This window comes from Saccopteryx leptura, chromosome 6 (genome assembly GCF_036850995.1).
Source record: "Saccopteryx leptura isolate mSacLep1 chromosome 6, mSacLep1_pri_phased_curated, whole genome shotgun sequence".
NCBI classification, from domain to species: domain Eukaryota; kingdom Metazoa; phylum Chordata; class Mammalia; order Chiroptera; family Emballonuridae; genus Saccopteryx; species Saccopteryx leptura.
The window spans coordinates 105,975,269-105,992,718 of NC_089508.1; the positions used below are offsets into that span (position 1 = coordinate 105,975,269).

Below are 17,450 nucleotides of genomic sequence, written 5' to 3' on the forward strand. Positions count from 1 at the left end.
ACCCCTTCCCCTCTCCTTCCTCTCTGTCTCTCTCTTCCCCTCCCGCAGCCAAGGCTCCATTGGAGCAAAGATGGCCCGGGCGCTGGGGATGGCTCCTTGGCCTCTGCCCCAGGTGCTAGAGTGGCTCTGGTCGCAACAGAGCGACGCCCCGGAGGGGCAGAGCATCACCCCCTGGTGGGCGTGCCAAGTGGATCCCGGTCGGGCACATGCGGGAGTCTGTCTGACTGTCTCTCCCCGTTTCTAGCTTCAGAAAAATACAAAAAAAAAAAAAGTAAAAAAAAGAAAAAGAAAATAATCCCTGCCTGACCAGGAGGTGGCGCGCAGTGGATAGAGCATTGGACTGGGATGCAGAGGACCCAAGTTCGAGAACCCGAGGTCACCAGCTAGGGCACAGACTCATTTGGTTTGAGCAAAAGCTCACTAGCTTGGGCCCAAGGTCACTGGCTCGAACAAGGGGTTACTCGGTCTGCTGTAGCCCCACAGTCAAGGCACATAGGAGAAAGCAATCAAGCAATGCAAAACTAATGATTGATGCTTCTCATCTCTCTCCATTCCTGTCTGTCTGTCCCTGTCTATCCCTCTGTCTCTTAAAGAAAAAAATTTAAAAAAAGAAAGCAATCCCCTTCACTATTGCAACAAAAAAAATAAAGTATCTAGGAGTAAATTTAACCAAGGAGGTTAAAGACATACTCGGAAAATTATAAAACATTGATAAAAAAAATCAAGGAAGATACAAACAAGTGGAAGCATATACCATGTTCATGGTTAGGAAGAATAAACATCATTAAAATTTCCATATTACCCAAAGCAATTTATAAATTCAATGCAATTCCTATTATACTACCAATGACATACTTCAAAAATATAGAACACATATTCCAAAAATTCATATGGAACCAAAAAAGAACATGAATAGCCTCAGCAATCTTGAAAAAGAATAAAGTTGGTAGTATCACACTTTCCTGATGTCAAGTTATACTACGAGGCCATTTTACTCAAAACAGCTTGGTACTGGCATAAGAACAGATATATAGATCAATGGAACAGAACAGACAACCCAGAAATAAACCTGTACCTTTATGGACAATTGATATTTGACTAGGGTGGTAATAGCATTCAATGGAGTAAAGATGGTCTCTTTAACAAATGGTGTTGGGAAAATAGGACAGCTACTTGCAAAAAGATAAAACTATACCACCAACTTCCACTATTCACAAATATAAACTCAAAATGGATAAAAGACTGAAATGTAAGTCATGAAACCATAAGCATCCTAGAGAAAAACATAGGCAATAAGCTCTCGGACATCACTCACAGCAATATATGCTGCTATATCTCCACGGGCAAGGGAAATAAAGGACAGGTTAAACAAATGGGATTATAAAAAACTAGAAAGCTTTTGCACAGCTAAAGATAACATGAACAAAATACAAAGGCAAACCACACAATGGAGAACATATTCGACAATATGTCTGATAAGGGGTTAATAACCAAAATTTATAAAGAACTTGTAAAACTCAATACCAGGAAGACAAACAATCCAATCAAAAAATGGGAAAAAGAAATGAATAGACACTTCTCCAAAGAGGACATACAGATGGCCAATAGGCATATGAAAAAATGCTCAACAGCACTAATCATTAGAGAAATTCAAATTAAAACCATAATGAAATACCACCTCACACCAGTCAGAATGGCGCTCATTAACAAAGCAACACATAATAAGTGCTGGCAAGGATGTGGAGAAAAGGGAACCCTCCTGCACTGCTGGTAGGAATGCAGACTGGTGCAGCCACTATGAAAAACATTATGGAGATTCCTCAAAAAATTAAAAATGGAACTGCGTTTTGACCCAGCTATCCCACTTTTAGGAATATATCCCAAGAATACTATATCAATAATTCAAAAGGAGAAATGCACCCCCATGTTCACTGCAGCATTGTTTACAATGGCCAAGATCTGGAAACATCCCAAGTGTCCGTGAGTGGATGAGTGGATTAAAAAGCAGTGGTAGTGACGTCAGAGAAATGGCACCATGAGTGCTCCCGATACCTCTCCCTGAAACTTCAACAAATTCAACAACTAGAGACAGAAAAACAATCTCAGGAACATCTGAAACACACATACATCAAACAAAGGTACGGTTGGGTGAAAAGGTGGCTGAATATATAATCCACTCTGAAGGAAATAAGATGGAGAATGGAGTATTCCGCTTTCCTCACTGACCTGAGCAAGGGCTGCTTTCACTTGGAACTGAGAGAAAGCGAGGGATGGGGGTGCGGAAAAAGGTGGGCTAGGGCAGAGACGTTCAAGCCAAGGAGAGAGTGTGCCCTCAGATCAGCTCACGTGGAGCTAATGCCAGCGGCAGACCATGGCAGAGGTGGATGAGCAGTTTCCTTGTTTACTCCCAGTATCCCGGTCAGCGAGCGCGAGCAGTATGTGAGTGGATCCACCTGGTGCTTTGGGCGTGGGTGCCCGTGTTCCCAGATGGAGGGGATGGGTTGGAGACTGTCAGTAGTGACCCTCTGAGTGGGCTGTGACCAGAGTTTCTGAATAATCCCGGCTTCCCAAACAACAGCGTGCAGGAAGTGCACGAAAGCTGGCTTCCCTACACCTGGACTTGTCTGGGCTCCGGGAAAATGGACTCTCCCATTGTTGGAGCCTGCAAACGCTAACAAGCCCTGCCTACCGACAGGACTGAGGCCTAGTTTATGTCATCACCATAGCGACATAACAGCAAATCTCTGCCTCAGTGCCACAGGGCAGAACCTGGGTACAGCGCCACCGGCCAAAAAGAGAGAGAAGAAAAAAAAAGGAAGAAGATAACGTCTCAAAACCAGAAAAAATCCAGTCTTTATAACTTTTTCCATTTTTTTTCTTGTATTTTTTATCTTTTTTTTTCCTTCCACCTTGGTCATTTTATCCTCTTTCCATTCTATTCTTTTCTTTTCATTTTAAACATTATTACCCACAGGTGTTAGATTTTCCATTTTTTTTTCTATGAATGTTACATTCCAAAAAACAATTTTTTTCTCTCTCTCTTTCTTTTTGTTTCTTTTTTTCCCTTTCAGTTTTTCTTTCATTTGAATCTCACCCACAAACAAATTATTTTATTCTGGATTCAAATTTTTTCTTTGTGGCATTTTGTGCACTTTTTACTTCACTTTATATCTCTTTAGCATTACCCCCAACACTGGCTCTCCATTCTATAGCTTTTGTGCCACTTAATACAATAGAATTTTCATTTTTCACTGTATTTTTTTCTTTTTCTTTTCTCTTACACTATTTCTCTCATTTGACCAACATTTACAAACAAATTATTTTATTCTTGATCCAAATTTATTCCTTGTGGCATTTTTTGGGTTTTTGCCTTGCTTTTTGCCTCTTTGTCACTCCCCCCCAACCCAGGCCCTCCATTCTACATATTTTTGTTCCACTTCGCACAATAGAATTTTCAGTTTTTCATTGCATTTTCTCAAAAACAATTTTTTAATCAACTCTTATTAGTGTTATTAACAATACCACTCTCAAATGCCATTAAAGAAAAAGAAATCGAATATCAAGGATACAAAAGACAGTGATGTAGCTCAGATAGATGAGAAAAAATCTATAGAAAAAAATTTCAATAGCTTAGAAACCTTGAAATTAAATGACAGAGAATTTAAAATTGAAGTCCTAGAAAGACTCAGGGATATACAAGAAAGCACAGAAAGGCAATTTAGGGAGCTCAAACAATTCAATGAACAGAAAGAATACTTCACCAAGGAAATTGGAACTATGAAAACGAATCAAACAGAGATGAAAAACTCAATTCATGAACTGAAAAATGAGGTAACAAGCTTAGCCAATAGAATAGGCCAGATAGAGGAGAGAATTAGTGACATAGAAGACAGGCAACTAGAGGTATTACAGAGAGAAGAGGAGAGAGACTCATGAATTAAAAAAAATGAGATAGCCCTACAGGAATTAGTCTGACTCCATCAGAAAGAATAACATAAAAAAAATGGGTATATCAGAGGGAGAAGAGAGAGAAAATAGAATGGAGAACATATTCAAACAAATAATAGACGAGAACTTCCCAAGCCTGCGGAAAGAACTAAAGCCTCGAATTCTAGAAGCAAACAGAACACTGAGTTATCTTAACCCTAACAAACCTACTCCAAGGCACATCATAATGAAATTGGCACAAAACAATGACAAAGAAAAAAATCTCAAAGCAGCCAGGGAAAAGAAGAATGAAACATATAAAGGAAATTCCATTAGATTGTCAACAGATTTCTTAGCAGAAACTATACAAGCTAGAAGAGAGTGGACCCCAATATTTAAATTTCTGAAAGAGAGGAACTTCCAGCCAAGAATACTATACCCATCAAAGCTATCCTTCAAATACAAAGGAGAAATAAAAACATTCACAGATACAGAAAAGATGAGGGAATTTATCACCAGAAAACACCCACTTCAGGAAATACTAAAGGGGGTTTTTCAACCAGACACAAAGAACAAAACAAAACAAAACTACAACTAAAAGCTTCATCAAGATCACAATAAAAACAAGATTAATTTGTGACAAAGAAACAAAAAAGGGGAGAGGACAAAAATTAGCAGTAGCAAAGGAGGATGGAGTGCAGCAGCACTCATGAGATAATGTACTACAATGAACATGATATGTTTACTTTTCATTACTTAATGGTAACCACCCCTAAAAAACCCAACACAGAAGTACATGGCTTGAAAAAAGAAGTAACAGAGAAAAGAAGTATGAATTACAACAAAACAAAAACAAATGACAGAAAAATAAAAGAGAAGAACCAGACAAGATACAAAACTATCAGAAAGCAATATATAAAATGGCAATAGGAAACCCTCAAATGTCAATAATTACACTAAATGCAAGTGGATTGAACTCACCAAAAGACACAGAATAGTAGAATGGATTAAAAAAGAAAATCTAACTATATGCTGCCTACAAGAAACACATCTAAAGGGATAAAAACAAAGGATAAAAATAAATTCAAAATGAAAGGCTGGAAAACAATACTCCAAGCAAATAACATAAAAAAAAGCAGGTATAGCAGTACTCATATTTAACAATGCTGACTACAAGACAGCAAAGGTTATTAGAGACAAAAATGGTCATTTCATAATGATAAAGGGGACACTGAATCAAGAAGACATAACACTTCTTAATATATATGCACCAAACCAAGGAGCACCAAAATATATAAGACAGCTACTGACTGACCTAAAAACAAAAACTGATAAAAATACAATCATACTTAGAGACCTCAATACACCGCTGATGGCTCTAGATCATTCATCCAAACAGAAAATCAATAAAGAAAATATTGGCCTTAAATGAAACACTAGAACAATTGGACATGATAGACATCTACAAGACATTTCATCACAAAGTGCCAGAGTATACATTTTTCTCTAGTGTACATGGAACATTCTCAATAATTGACCATATGTTGGGCCACAAAAATAACATCAACAAATTCAGAAAGATTGAAATTATACCAAGTATATTTTTTATCATAAAGCCTTGAAACTAGAATTCAACTGCAAAAAAGAGGTAAGCAAACCCACAAAAATGTGGAAACTAAACAACATACTTTTAAAAAATGAGTGGGTTAAAGAAGAAATGAGCACAGAGACAAAAAAAAATACATACAGGCAAACGAAAATAACAATACTACATATCAGAATCACTGGGATGCAGCAAAAGCAGTAATAAGAGGGAAGTTCATATCACTACAGGCCTATATGAACAAACAAGAGAGAGCCCAAGTAAACCACTTAACTTCTCATCTTAAGGAACTAGAAAAAGAAGAACAAAGACAACCCAGAACCAGCAGAAGAAAGGAAATAATAAAAATCAGAGCAGAAATACACAAAATAGAGAACAGAAAAACTATAGAAAAAAATTAATAAAACAAGGAGCTGGTTCTTTGTAAAGATCAACAAAATTGACAAACCATAACAAGACTCACCAAGGAAAAAAGAGAAAGGATTCATATAAACAAAATTCAAAATGAAAGAGGAGAAATCACCACAGATATAGATATACAAAGAATTATTGTAGAGTAGTATGAAAAACTATATGCCACCAAATTTAACAATATAGAAGAAATGGATAAATTCCTAGAACAATACAATCTTCATAGACTGAGTCATGAAGAAGCAGAAAGCCTAAACAGACCCATAAGCAGGGAGGAAATAGAAACAACTATTAAAAACCTCCCCAAAAATAAAATTCCAGGGCCAGACAGCTATACTAGTGAATTCTATTAAACATTCAAAGAAGACTTGGTTCCTTTTCTACTCAAAGTCTTCCAAAAAATTGAAGAAGAAGCAATACTGCCAAACACATTTTATGTGGCCAACATAACCCTCATACCAAAACCTGGCAAGGACTACACAAAAAAAGAAAACTACAGACCAATATCTCTAATGAATACAGATGCTAAAATACTAAACAAAATACTAGCAAATCGAATACAACAACATATTAAAAAAATAATTCATCATGATCAAATGGGATTCATCCCAGAATCACAAGGATGGTTCAACAGTAAAACGGTTAACGTAATACACCATATTAACAAAACAAAGAAAAACCATATGATCTTATCAGTAGATGCAGAAAAGGCATTTGATAAAATAGAATATCATTTTATGTTTAAAACACTTAACAAAATGGGTATAGAAGGAAAATAACTCAACATAATAATGGCCATCTATGATAAACTATCAGCTAACATCATTATTAAAAGGCATAAAACTGACGACTTTCCCCCTAAAATCAGGAACAAGACAAGGTTCACTTTCTCCACTCTTATTCAACGTAGTGCTGGAAGTTCTAGCCAGAGCAATCAGACAAGAGAAAGGAATAAAAGGCATTCATATTGGGAAAGAAGAAGTAAAGGTTTCACTTTTTGCAGATGTTATGATCCTGTACATTGAAAACCCCAAAGACTCCACAGAAAGAGTACTAGAAACAATAAACCAATACAGTAATGTTGCAGGATCAAAATTAATATACAAAAATCCATTGCCTTCCTATATGCCAACAATGAAACATCAGAAAACAAGCTCAAAAAACAATCCCCTTCTTGGTTGCAACAAAAAAAATAAATTACCTAGGAATAAACATACTAAAGAATGTAAAGGACCTATATAATGAAAACTACAAAGCATTATTAAGGGAAATCGAAAAAGATAAGAAATGGAAAAGTATTCCTTGTTCTTGGATAGGAAGAATAAATATAGTCAAAATGACTATATTACCCAAAGCTATATACAAATTTAATGCAATTCCCATCAAAATTCCAATGTCATTTTTTAAAGAAATGGAACAAAAAATCATCAGGTTTATATGGAACTATCAAAAACCCCAAGTAGCCAGAGCAATCCTAAGGAAAAAGAACGAAGCTGGGAGCATTACAATACTTGACTTAAAATTTTATTATAGAGCCATGACAATCAAAACAGCATGGTATTGGCAGAAAAATAGACACTCAGACCAATGGAAGAGAATAGAAAGCCCAGAAATAAAACCACATGTATATGGTCAAATAATTTTTTTTTAATTTTTTTTACAGAGATAGAGAGTGAGTCAGAGAGAGGGATAGACAGGGACAGACAGACAGGAACGGAGAGAGATGAGAAGCATCAATCATTAGTTTTTCATTGCACGTTGCAACACCTTAGTTGTTCATTGATTGCTTTCTCATGTGCCTTGACCGCGGGGCCTTCAGCAGACTAAGTAACCCCTTGCTGGAGCCAGCGACCTTGGGTTCAAGCTGGTGACCTCGGGGTCTCGAACCTGGGTATTCCGCATCCCAGTCCAACACTCTATCCACTGCGCCACCGCCTGGTCAGGTGGTCAAATAATTTTTGATAAAGGGGCCAACAACACACAATGGAGAAAGAAAGCCTCTTCACAGATGGTGTTGGGAAAGCCACATGCAAAAGAATGAAACTCGACTACAGTTTATCCCCTTATACTAAAATTAATTCAAAATGGATCAAAGACCTAAATATAAGACATAAGACCTGAAACAATAAATTACATAGAATAAAACATAGGTACTAAATTCATGGACCTTGGTTACAAAGAGCACTTTATGAATTTGACTCCAAAGGCAAGGGAAATGAAGGCAAAGATAAATGAATGGGACTACATCAGACTTAGAAGCTTTTGAACAGCAAGAGAAACTGACAACAGAACAGACAGGCAACTAAATGGGAGATGATATTTTCAAACAACAGCTCAGATAAGGGCCTAATATCCAAAATATACAAAGAACTCATAAAACTCAACAACAAACAATCCAATAAAAAAATGGGAAGAGGACATGAACCGACACTTCTCCCAGGAAGAAATACAAATGGCCAACAGATATATGAAAAGATGCTCATCTTCATTAGTTATTAGAGAAATGCAAATCAAAACTACAATGAGATTCCACCTCACACCTGTTAGATTAGCTATTATCAACAAGACAGGTAATAACAAATGTTGGAGAGGATGTGGAGAAAAAGGAACTCTAATCCACTGTTGGTAGTAATGTAAAGTAGAAAAACCATTATGGAAGAAAGTACGGTGGTTCCTCAAAAAATTAAAAATAAAACTACCATATGACCCAGCAATCCCTCTACTGGGAATATACCCCCATAACTCAAAAACATTGGTACGTAAAGACACATGCAGCCCCATGTTCATTGCAGCATTGTTCACAGTGGCCAAGACATGAAAACAACCAAAAAGCCCTTCAATAGATGATTAGATAAAGAAGATGTGGCACATATATACTATGGAATACTACTCAGCCATAAGAAATGATGACATCGGATCATTTACAGCAAAATGGTGGGATCTTGATAACATTATACGAAGTGAAATAAGTAAATCAGAAAAAAACAGGAACTGCATTATTCCATACGTAGGTGGGACATAAAAGTGAAACTAAGAGACATTGATAAGAGTGTGGTGGTTACGGAGGGAGGGGGGAGAGGGAGAGGGAAAGGGGGAGGGGGAGGGGCACAAAGAAAACTAGATAGAAGGTGACAGAGGACAATCTGACTTTGGGTGATGGGTATGCAACATAATTGAATGACAAGATAACTTGGACTTGTTATCTTTGAATATATGTATCCTGATTTATTGATGTCACCCCATTAAAAAATAAAATTATTAAAAAAAATGAATAAATAAAAATTAAAAAAAAAAGAAATGATGACATCGGATCATTTACAACAACATGGATGGACTATGATAACATGATAACATTATACTGAGTGAAATAAGTAAATCAGAAAAAAGTAAAAACTATATGATTCAATACATAGGTGGGACATAAAAATGAGACTCAGAGACATGGACAAGAATGTGAATGGTAAGGGGGGGGGGGCGGAGGAAGGGGAGGGGCACAAAGAAAACCAGATAGAAGGTGATGGAAGACTATATGACTTTGGGTGATGGGTATGCAACATAATCAAATATCAAAACAACCTGGAGATGTTTTCTCTGAACCTATGTACCCTGATTGATTAATGTCACCTCATTAAAATTAATTAAAAAAAAAAAGGTAGTGGTGCATATACACAATAGAATACTATGGGGCCATAAAAAAGAAGGAAATCTTGCGTTCTGCAACAACATGGATGGACCTGGAAACTATTATGTTAAGTGAAATAACCCAGGCAGAGAAAGAAAAATATCATATGACCTCACTCATTTGAGGAATCCGACAAAGAATATCAATTGAGTAACAAAATAGAGAGAGAGGTGGAATCAAAGGATCCAGAAGGAAAGCAGACAGAGGGAAAGGGGATGATGACAGGATGATAAGATTGGATGAGAGCAGAAAAGCAAATCCTAGAGGGAAGGGGGGAGGGCATTACAGGGAGGGGGACAAGGATGATGTAGTAGGGAACAGGGGGGAGGGGAGGATGTATTCGGAGGGACACTGGAATCTATGTAAACACAATAAATTAAAATAAAATAAAATTTTAAAAAAGATAACTATAAACAACAATATCAGAATTAGATTATGATCACCCCCTAACAATATTACTGCCCTCAACTTTTTACTGCCACAAATTTGGTATATCAGATGAGAACCTTATCAAATAACCTAAAGCAGCTTGTCTAGATGATAATGAGTATGTGTGTTTTAAAGTGGAAAAGGGAGAAGAGAGCCCTGGCCGGATAGCTCGTTTGGTTAGATTACAGCATCTTCCTGAATTGCAGAGGTGCTGGCTTGATCCCCGGTCAGGGCACATATAAGAGCAGCTGGATGTTCCTGTCTCTCCCTTGCTCTCTCTCTAAAATCAATAAAATAATCATTGAAAAGGTGGAAGAGAAGAAAATGTGTTATAATGCAGCATACTGAGACTGTTCAAGTATTGGCAAAGTCTCTGCATTAAAAACAGAACACAGTTTGCAAATTTCTCACAACTACCCTGCTATCCTAGTAGAAATACTAGTATTGTAATATAGTTTGCCTTTATTTCCCAAATAGCTTCCCCTACAATGAATATTATGCTTCAGGTCAAGTTTTCCTTAAAAATTTTGTATATCTTAATGACAGCCTTTTAAAAATGATCCAAAATATCTCAACATTTAATCTCTCCAAATAATTCAATTTTCTTAGGTAGGATAGTTTAGGTCAGACTTCTTCATACCTGTAGACTGTCTTTTCTTGCCTCTTCTTTTGGATTCACTATCTTGGAGGGAAAGTTTTGAAGCAACATTTAGAGATCTTGACTTCTCACTTGACTTTGTGGTGATGACTCTGAAATTAGGAAAGGTGGGACTATTTTCTGGTGTATTATTAGCACTTCTCCTGCCTCTGCGTTTTCTACGAGGACTAAGTAGTTCCACAAATACATCTGCTTGCAATGGGCCATGACTCTGGCGAGTAGGACGACTGGCAATTCTTAAAGATTTAGTTTCTGTTGGAGGAGCAGATCTTATCTTTCTTAGGCTTCTACTAGTAGTTCTAGAAGAAACAGTTGTTTTGGGTGTACTCTGCTGACTCCTTGAAGAATATCTTCTAGGATCTTGTTGTTGGCCACATCTTGAAAAAGAAGAGTTAAATCTCCCTCTTGTTTTGATTGGCAGTCTAACCTGTGGTCTTCCTCGTTTTGGTGGGCTATAAGTATTGTTAGAAAACACAATTATTGTACAGAACAATGATGAGTATACAATTACTTCTATTCCCCTTGTTCTAGTACTTAGCCAATGGGTTCTATACGTATTACTTTTCTATACACTGAGACTTATCCTATAGCCAATTCTTTATACTTAGAGCTAACAAAATTTCTATGGAAATCTAAAATGTGCTTCCATATATTTCCTTGTAATATAAAGAGAATTTTTATTATTTTTTTAGTAACTCCAGAACATCACTATAAAAATCAAATTCTAAGTAAAATCTATAGAACCAGTAAACAGACTTAATCATATTAAAAATTTAGAGTGATAAACTAATCTTAAAATGCAAATCTTTTGTCTCATTATCACTATTCATTACCATTGATACTGAGGTAACCTACAGTTTTGGCAAATAGCTGCCACTAAGGTAGCCTTAAACCTGTTGTTCCTGAATACCAAGCCAAGAACCTCTTTGCCATCTTTTGAGTCTACTGAAACTAGATTCAATCTTTTAACTGCCTTTATGTTGTAAACAAAGATGAAATAATCTCTTTAAGCCTTCATTTATTTATCTCTACATATACCTAGACTTCCAGTTTACCTAAAATATTTCCAAGAATTTTCTAGCCTGACCAGACGGTGGTGCAGTGGTTATAGCGTCGGACTGGGATGCTGAGTATCCAGGTTCAAAACCCTGAGGTCGCTGACTTGAGCAAGGGGTCACTCGCTCTGCTGTAGCTCCCTCCATCAAGGCACATATGAAAAAGCAATCACTGAACAACTAAGGTGCTGCAATGAAGAACTGATGCTTCTCATCTCTCTCCCTTTCTGTTTGTCTATCTCTGTCCCTCTCTCTGTCTCAAAAAAAAAAAAAAAGAATTTTCCAGATTCTTCACCATCTTTGTGCTTAACATAAATATAGCCCTTATAAGCTACAGGGACTATGGCTCCTGCTAGTTGGAGCTATTAAGAAACCACTTGTTTAAAATTGATGGGGTAGGTCTCCCTAGACAATAGCCTATTTTAAAAAAAGATTTTATTTATTGATTTTTAGAGACAGGATGGAGAGAGAGTAAGGGAAAGAGAGGAGTGGGAAGCATCAACTCATAGTAGTTGCTTCCCATATGTGCCTTGATGGGGCAAGTGCAGGGATTCAAACCAGTAATCTCAGTATACCAGGTCAATGCTTTAACTACTATGCCACCACAGGTCAGGCAGACAGTGGCCTTTTTGTACTTTGTTAGTTCTAGGTTGCTCTTGCTTCACATTCACTTTCCTGATTACACCTGAGTGGTGTTCAAATGTTAAAACTCCCCCGGGGGAGAGGTGTTTAGGGACAAATAAGAAGAGACTGCCCAATTGCTGGCGTAGTAGGAATGACTGGGGCCTAAGCCGACTGACTAGGCCTGGGTGATATACTGTGCTAAGTTGCAGAATACTTGGTTATATGACAGTATAGAACTTGTTTCTGGGTGCTGATGTGATAGGAATATAAAAATATAATGTGCTTCCTGGCATCTCTCTCTCTCTGTAGACTGCTAAGGTCACCAAACCTTACACCTAGGTATAACTCTTTGGAAAAGTTAACAGAGGCATTGGAAAGGTGCATCCATCTTTATCTTATGAATATCCTCTGGCTTGTTCATTTGCTGCTTTAGGAATACAATGAAGTAAAATTAATTTTGATGTAGGTCTGATTGGTATTCCTGTCCAAACTTGAACTCACACTTAACTTTATGATTTGGCTAAGTTCACACAGCTATACTCCCTTGAGAAAAATTCAAATGTTTATAATACATAATGCAAGGGTAACGTTAAGCTACTACATTATATACTAGTTTTAAAAAAAGATGGACTCTAACCACTCCATTTGTATTGGAGTAGTCAAGAGATTGTCTAGTTAAGATAAGACTCACAAACCCTCATTTTATTGTATGTTAGCATTTACCTGACTATTTCTTCTTCTTGAGAGTCATCTTCATCTTGCTCTATCTCATACTCTTCCTCCTCACTTTGATCCTCTTCATCATCATCACTAACTTCATCATCCTCACCTTCCATACTGTCTTCCAACTCTTCATCACTTTCCAAGGATGGTCTCTGTCTAGAGGAGAGTCTTCTAGAACGTTGCTTTGGCCGACACTCTGGACAAAACCAATCTCCTTCAGGTACAGTCTGACAAATCACATAAATGTTCATTAATCATCTGTCATTCAAAATCTTAATGTCTCAATTCTAATCTAAGGATCAGAAGAAGAAAAAATACCTTAAGCTTTGGTCGAACACAGTAGGTATGATGACCCCGATCACAGCCATCACAAAGTACCATGTTTTCAGCATCGCCTTTCTTTCGGCAGATCTTACAACGAGCATTCAGTATAGATTTAGACCATACCACACTACGATCCAAGGTGGAGAGGTGAAGAAAAACCTGGGATAGACTAGCAGAAGAAAGAAGAGACTCTCTCCAGCGGTCCAGGACTGTTTTATAAGAACGCCCACTGTCACTGGCATCTTAAATGAAAAAGGAAAGTGGTTAAAATTTCTAGGCCAGTGGTTGGCAAACTCAACAGAGCCAAATATCAACAGAGCCAAATATCAACAGTACAACGATTGAAATTTCTTTTGAGAGCCAAATTTTTTACACTTAAACTATATAGGCAGGTACACTATTATTAACTTAATTAGGGTACTCCTAAGCTGGCCACACTCAAGGCCAAAGGTCCAAAAAGCCAAACGTGGCTCGTGAGCCACAGTTTGCCGACCACTGTTCTAGGCGAACCCTAGATGTCTCCTAGAACTATTCTCTTGGTAGTTTAAACAGATAAATTTTATAGTTCTCTTGTAATACTTAACAAAAATATCATGTTGATATTAAAAACAAGAACCTCATGTTAAAGAAAACATTTTCTGAGCCACATCTTGCTTATGTTAAATCTGTACATCAAATGCCTGGGGATTACAACAGTAAAAAAAAAAAAAAAAAAACAGCTTAGGCAGTGTGGTCTCAATCTAATCTTTTTAATAAATCTTGATATAATTTAGAAAACTGGCTAAATATGGTTACGAGTCAGCTATGATTCATTTGAATCAAGCATGTTACCTCTTCAGTTTCAGATAAAAGACTGCTTTCAGTTAAATATCAATCATGTATGAGGTTTCTTTTGAAGCTAATAAAATGTTCTGAAAATATGTATAGTAGTGAATGGCTATTCAACTGTGAACACACTAAAAACCACTGAATTGTATACTTTAAAGGGAGGAATTTTATATATGTGAATTATATCTCAATATAGCTGTTATTAAAAATATCAATTAAGTAAAAATGGCAACTATATTATCTTCTATCTCTAAGAAAATGTTATTTTTAAAGCAAGGTAAATAAAAAATATTAATACCCCCTAAAATGAACTTTCAGCACCAATATTTATATAGAAATATTTGAAACCTTCTGTCATTAACAATATCGTCCCTGGGCTAAAATATTTAAGAGTCATTCTTTTTTTTTTTTTTTTTGTATTTTTCTGAAGCTGGAAACGGGGAGAGACAGTCAGACAGACTCCCGCATGTGCCCAACCAGGATCCACCCGGCACGCCCACCAGGGGCGACGCTCTGCCCACCAGGGGGCGATGCTCTGCCCCTCCGGGGCGTCACTCTGCCGCGACCAGAGCCACTCTAGCGCCTGGGGCAGAGGCCAAGGAGCCATTCCCAGCGCCCGGGCCATCCTTGCTCCAATGGAGCCTTGGCTGCGGGAGGGGAAGAGAGAGACAGAGAGGAAGGAGGGGGTGAGGGTGGAGAAGCAAATGGGCGCTTCTCCTGTGTGCCCTGGCCGGGAATCGAACCCGGGACTTCTGCAAGCCAGGCCGATGCTCTACCGCTGAGCCAACCGGCCAGGGCTAGAGTCATTCTACTAGACACCATTAATCTAGGTAGTCTGTCATTTTGTAAATAGCATGTGATTTCATCTTTAATTAAATTTTAACATTACCACCACCTTAGTTTTCCTAAGAACTATTTATATTTAATTATGAAAGGCCTACCATATCATGTCAAAATTCTGCAAGGTATGTAAGACTCCATGCATAGTTTGGTCCTATCATGCCATATTTCCTATTATTATCCTCAAATAAAACATCTTGGGTGGTAGCATAATGGTTAAGAGAATGTGAACTCTAGTCAATCTGCCTTGAGGTAAGTACTAGCTCCCCTATGTGAGCCTGGGCAACTTATTTAACTTCTCCCTCTATGCCTCAGAGTCTTCAACAGTCATACGTGAATAGTATCTAACTCAGACAGCTGTTGGAAAGATTAAATGACAAAATACACGTATGACATGTAAACTGACTGGCACAGAGTAAATGCTATTATTATTATCATTCCTGCATTACACTGTTCCTCCCATGTGCAGCACTTTGGAAATTGCTCGTCTGGACCTTGGTGTTGGGTAGAAAGAAGAAGTAAAGATATCCTAGGAATATATAACTATAAGTAGAGCCTTGAACAGGTTTAAGATCTGAAAAGCCATAAGCTAAGATCTTATAGTGGTCCAGGGTTGGTAGTGAATGGTAGAATCAAGTATAAATCTTTGCAAAGTCTCTGAAGAAATATCCATAGATCAAGTTCTGACGAATGAGTTAGTAGACAAAACCCACAAAGCACATGTGGAAACAAAACACTATAAGCAAAAGCCAGCAGACTCTGACCCATAAAGACTTGAGATACTAGAATTACAAACAATATAAAACAACTTTGTTTTAAGAAATGATCACTTGAAAATATGAGTAAATAAACAGTTTGTAAAAGCATTAGAATGTCTAAAAATAATAGAGATTAATCATTTAATGGGAGAGGGAAAAAATGGATGGTTCAAATGGCTCCTCAGACAAAGTTAAAGAGAAATATTAACAAAGTGGGAAATAAATATAATACACTCCGTTTAACTTATTTCCACCCTCTCATTTTGTACTTTCTGTTTATCTTGTTATTTATTTTTTAATTAAAAAAATTTTTTTTAAGTGAGAGGAGGGGAGATAGACAGACTTCTACATGCACACTGCCTGGCAACCCCCATCTCGGGCTGATGCTCAAATCAACCAAGCTGTCCTCAGTGCCTGGGGCTGACGCTCAGTCCAACTAAGCCACTGGCTGCGGGAGGAGAAGAGGCAGAGAAAGGGGAGTGCGAGGGGAAGAGAAGCAAATGGTCACTTTTCCTGTGTGCCCTAACTGGGCATTGAATCCAGGACTTCCACACACTGGGCCAATGCTCTAAGGGCTGAGTCAACTGGCCAGGGACTAACTTGGTTTTTTATATAAGGCTGCCTGAAAAGTTCTGGCCTGAGTGGGACCTCCAAGAAAGGAGACAATAAGAACTGCTAATTCAAAGATCTTAAATCTTTCTGGATAAATCAGAGGCCAATGTCAGAGTGGGGAAAAAAGACAAATTATGAAGAACTTTTGGAACCTTGAGAATCAGTCTGAATGGTTCTTAACTCAAAGGTTGATGAAACACAAAATGGGTTTTGATGAAAGAGGTGTTTTAAAAAAATCAAACCAGTGGTAGCTTATAGTCTAATTTTTATTTCACCTACTCCTATCTACTTTAAAATATTCTAAATATAAGGACCCAGGTTTGAAGCCCTGAGGGCGCCGGCTTGAGCGTGGGCTCATCTGGCAAAAAAATATATTAAAAAAATATATATTCTAAATATAAAATAAATATATATTGATGCCTACATTTTCCTACTTTAATATAATATTTAAATAAAAAAAACAGTATTTACTACTGATTCCATTTTCCTGTTAATTTAAAAAAATATATTAAACCTTGCTTCTTCAGATTATACAATGCTCACAGGTAGAAATGTCTTTTCTCTTTTCTCTTCCATTATACTAGCACAGATAAACTCAAGAAATTACTAAATGAAAGAATTTTACTAATATAAACTATTGGTAGAGTCATATCAAATACTACACTGGGAGGTTTAATACTGTTGATGGCCACTGTATTGCACACTGTGACCATGCCATGTGGGCTTCTCTAGGAGATCAAACAAGAACTCCTAACCTGGAAATCTCCCTATGCTAGGAAAAAAAAAAGCCATGAGTAAATATGGTATGCAAAAATAAATAAACACGCATTCTATAGTTCTTCAATCTTTTCATTACTGTCAAAGTAAACTAAGATTCATCAATGTTAACTTTTTATATACAGACTTAAAGAGTTTGAATTAGCTGAAGTGTAAAATGTAGAAAGGAAAATGTTAGGAAAATGATATTATACCCTTC

The 17,450-nt window shown here is 37.2% G+C and overlaps 1 protein-coding gene across 3 annotated transcripts in view; it reads right to left on the minus strand.

Moving 5' to 3' along the window:
- The window catches only part of BAZ1A (bromodomain adjacent to zinc finger domain 1A), a 113,315-nt gene that overhangs the window by 15,996 nt on the left and 79,869 nt on the right, over window positions 1-17,450 (minus strand). For all 3 annotated transcript variants that reach the window (XM_066342000.1, XM_066341999.1, XM_066341998.1), the window contains 3 exons: window positions 13,431-13,678; window positions 13,113-13,339; window positions 10,693-11,162 (listed from right to left, as the gene is read on the minus strand). In XM_066342000.1, coding sequence (XP_066198097.1) covers window positions 10,693-11,162; window positions 13,113-13,339; window positions 13,431-13,678 — 945 coding nt within the window. The remainder of the gene's footprint in view (window positions 1-10,692; window positions 11,163-13,112; window positions 13,340-13,430; window positions 13,679-17,450) is intronic.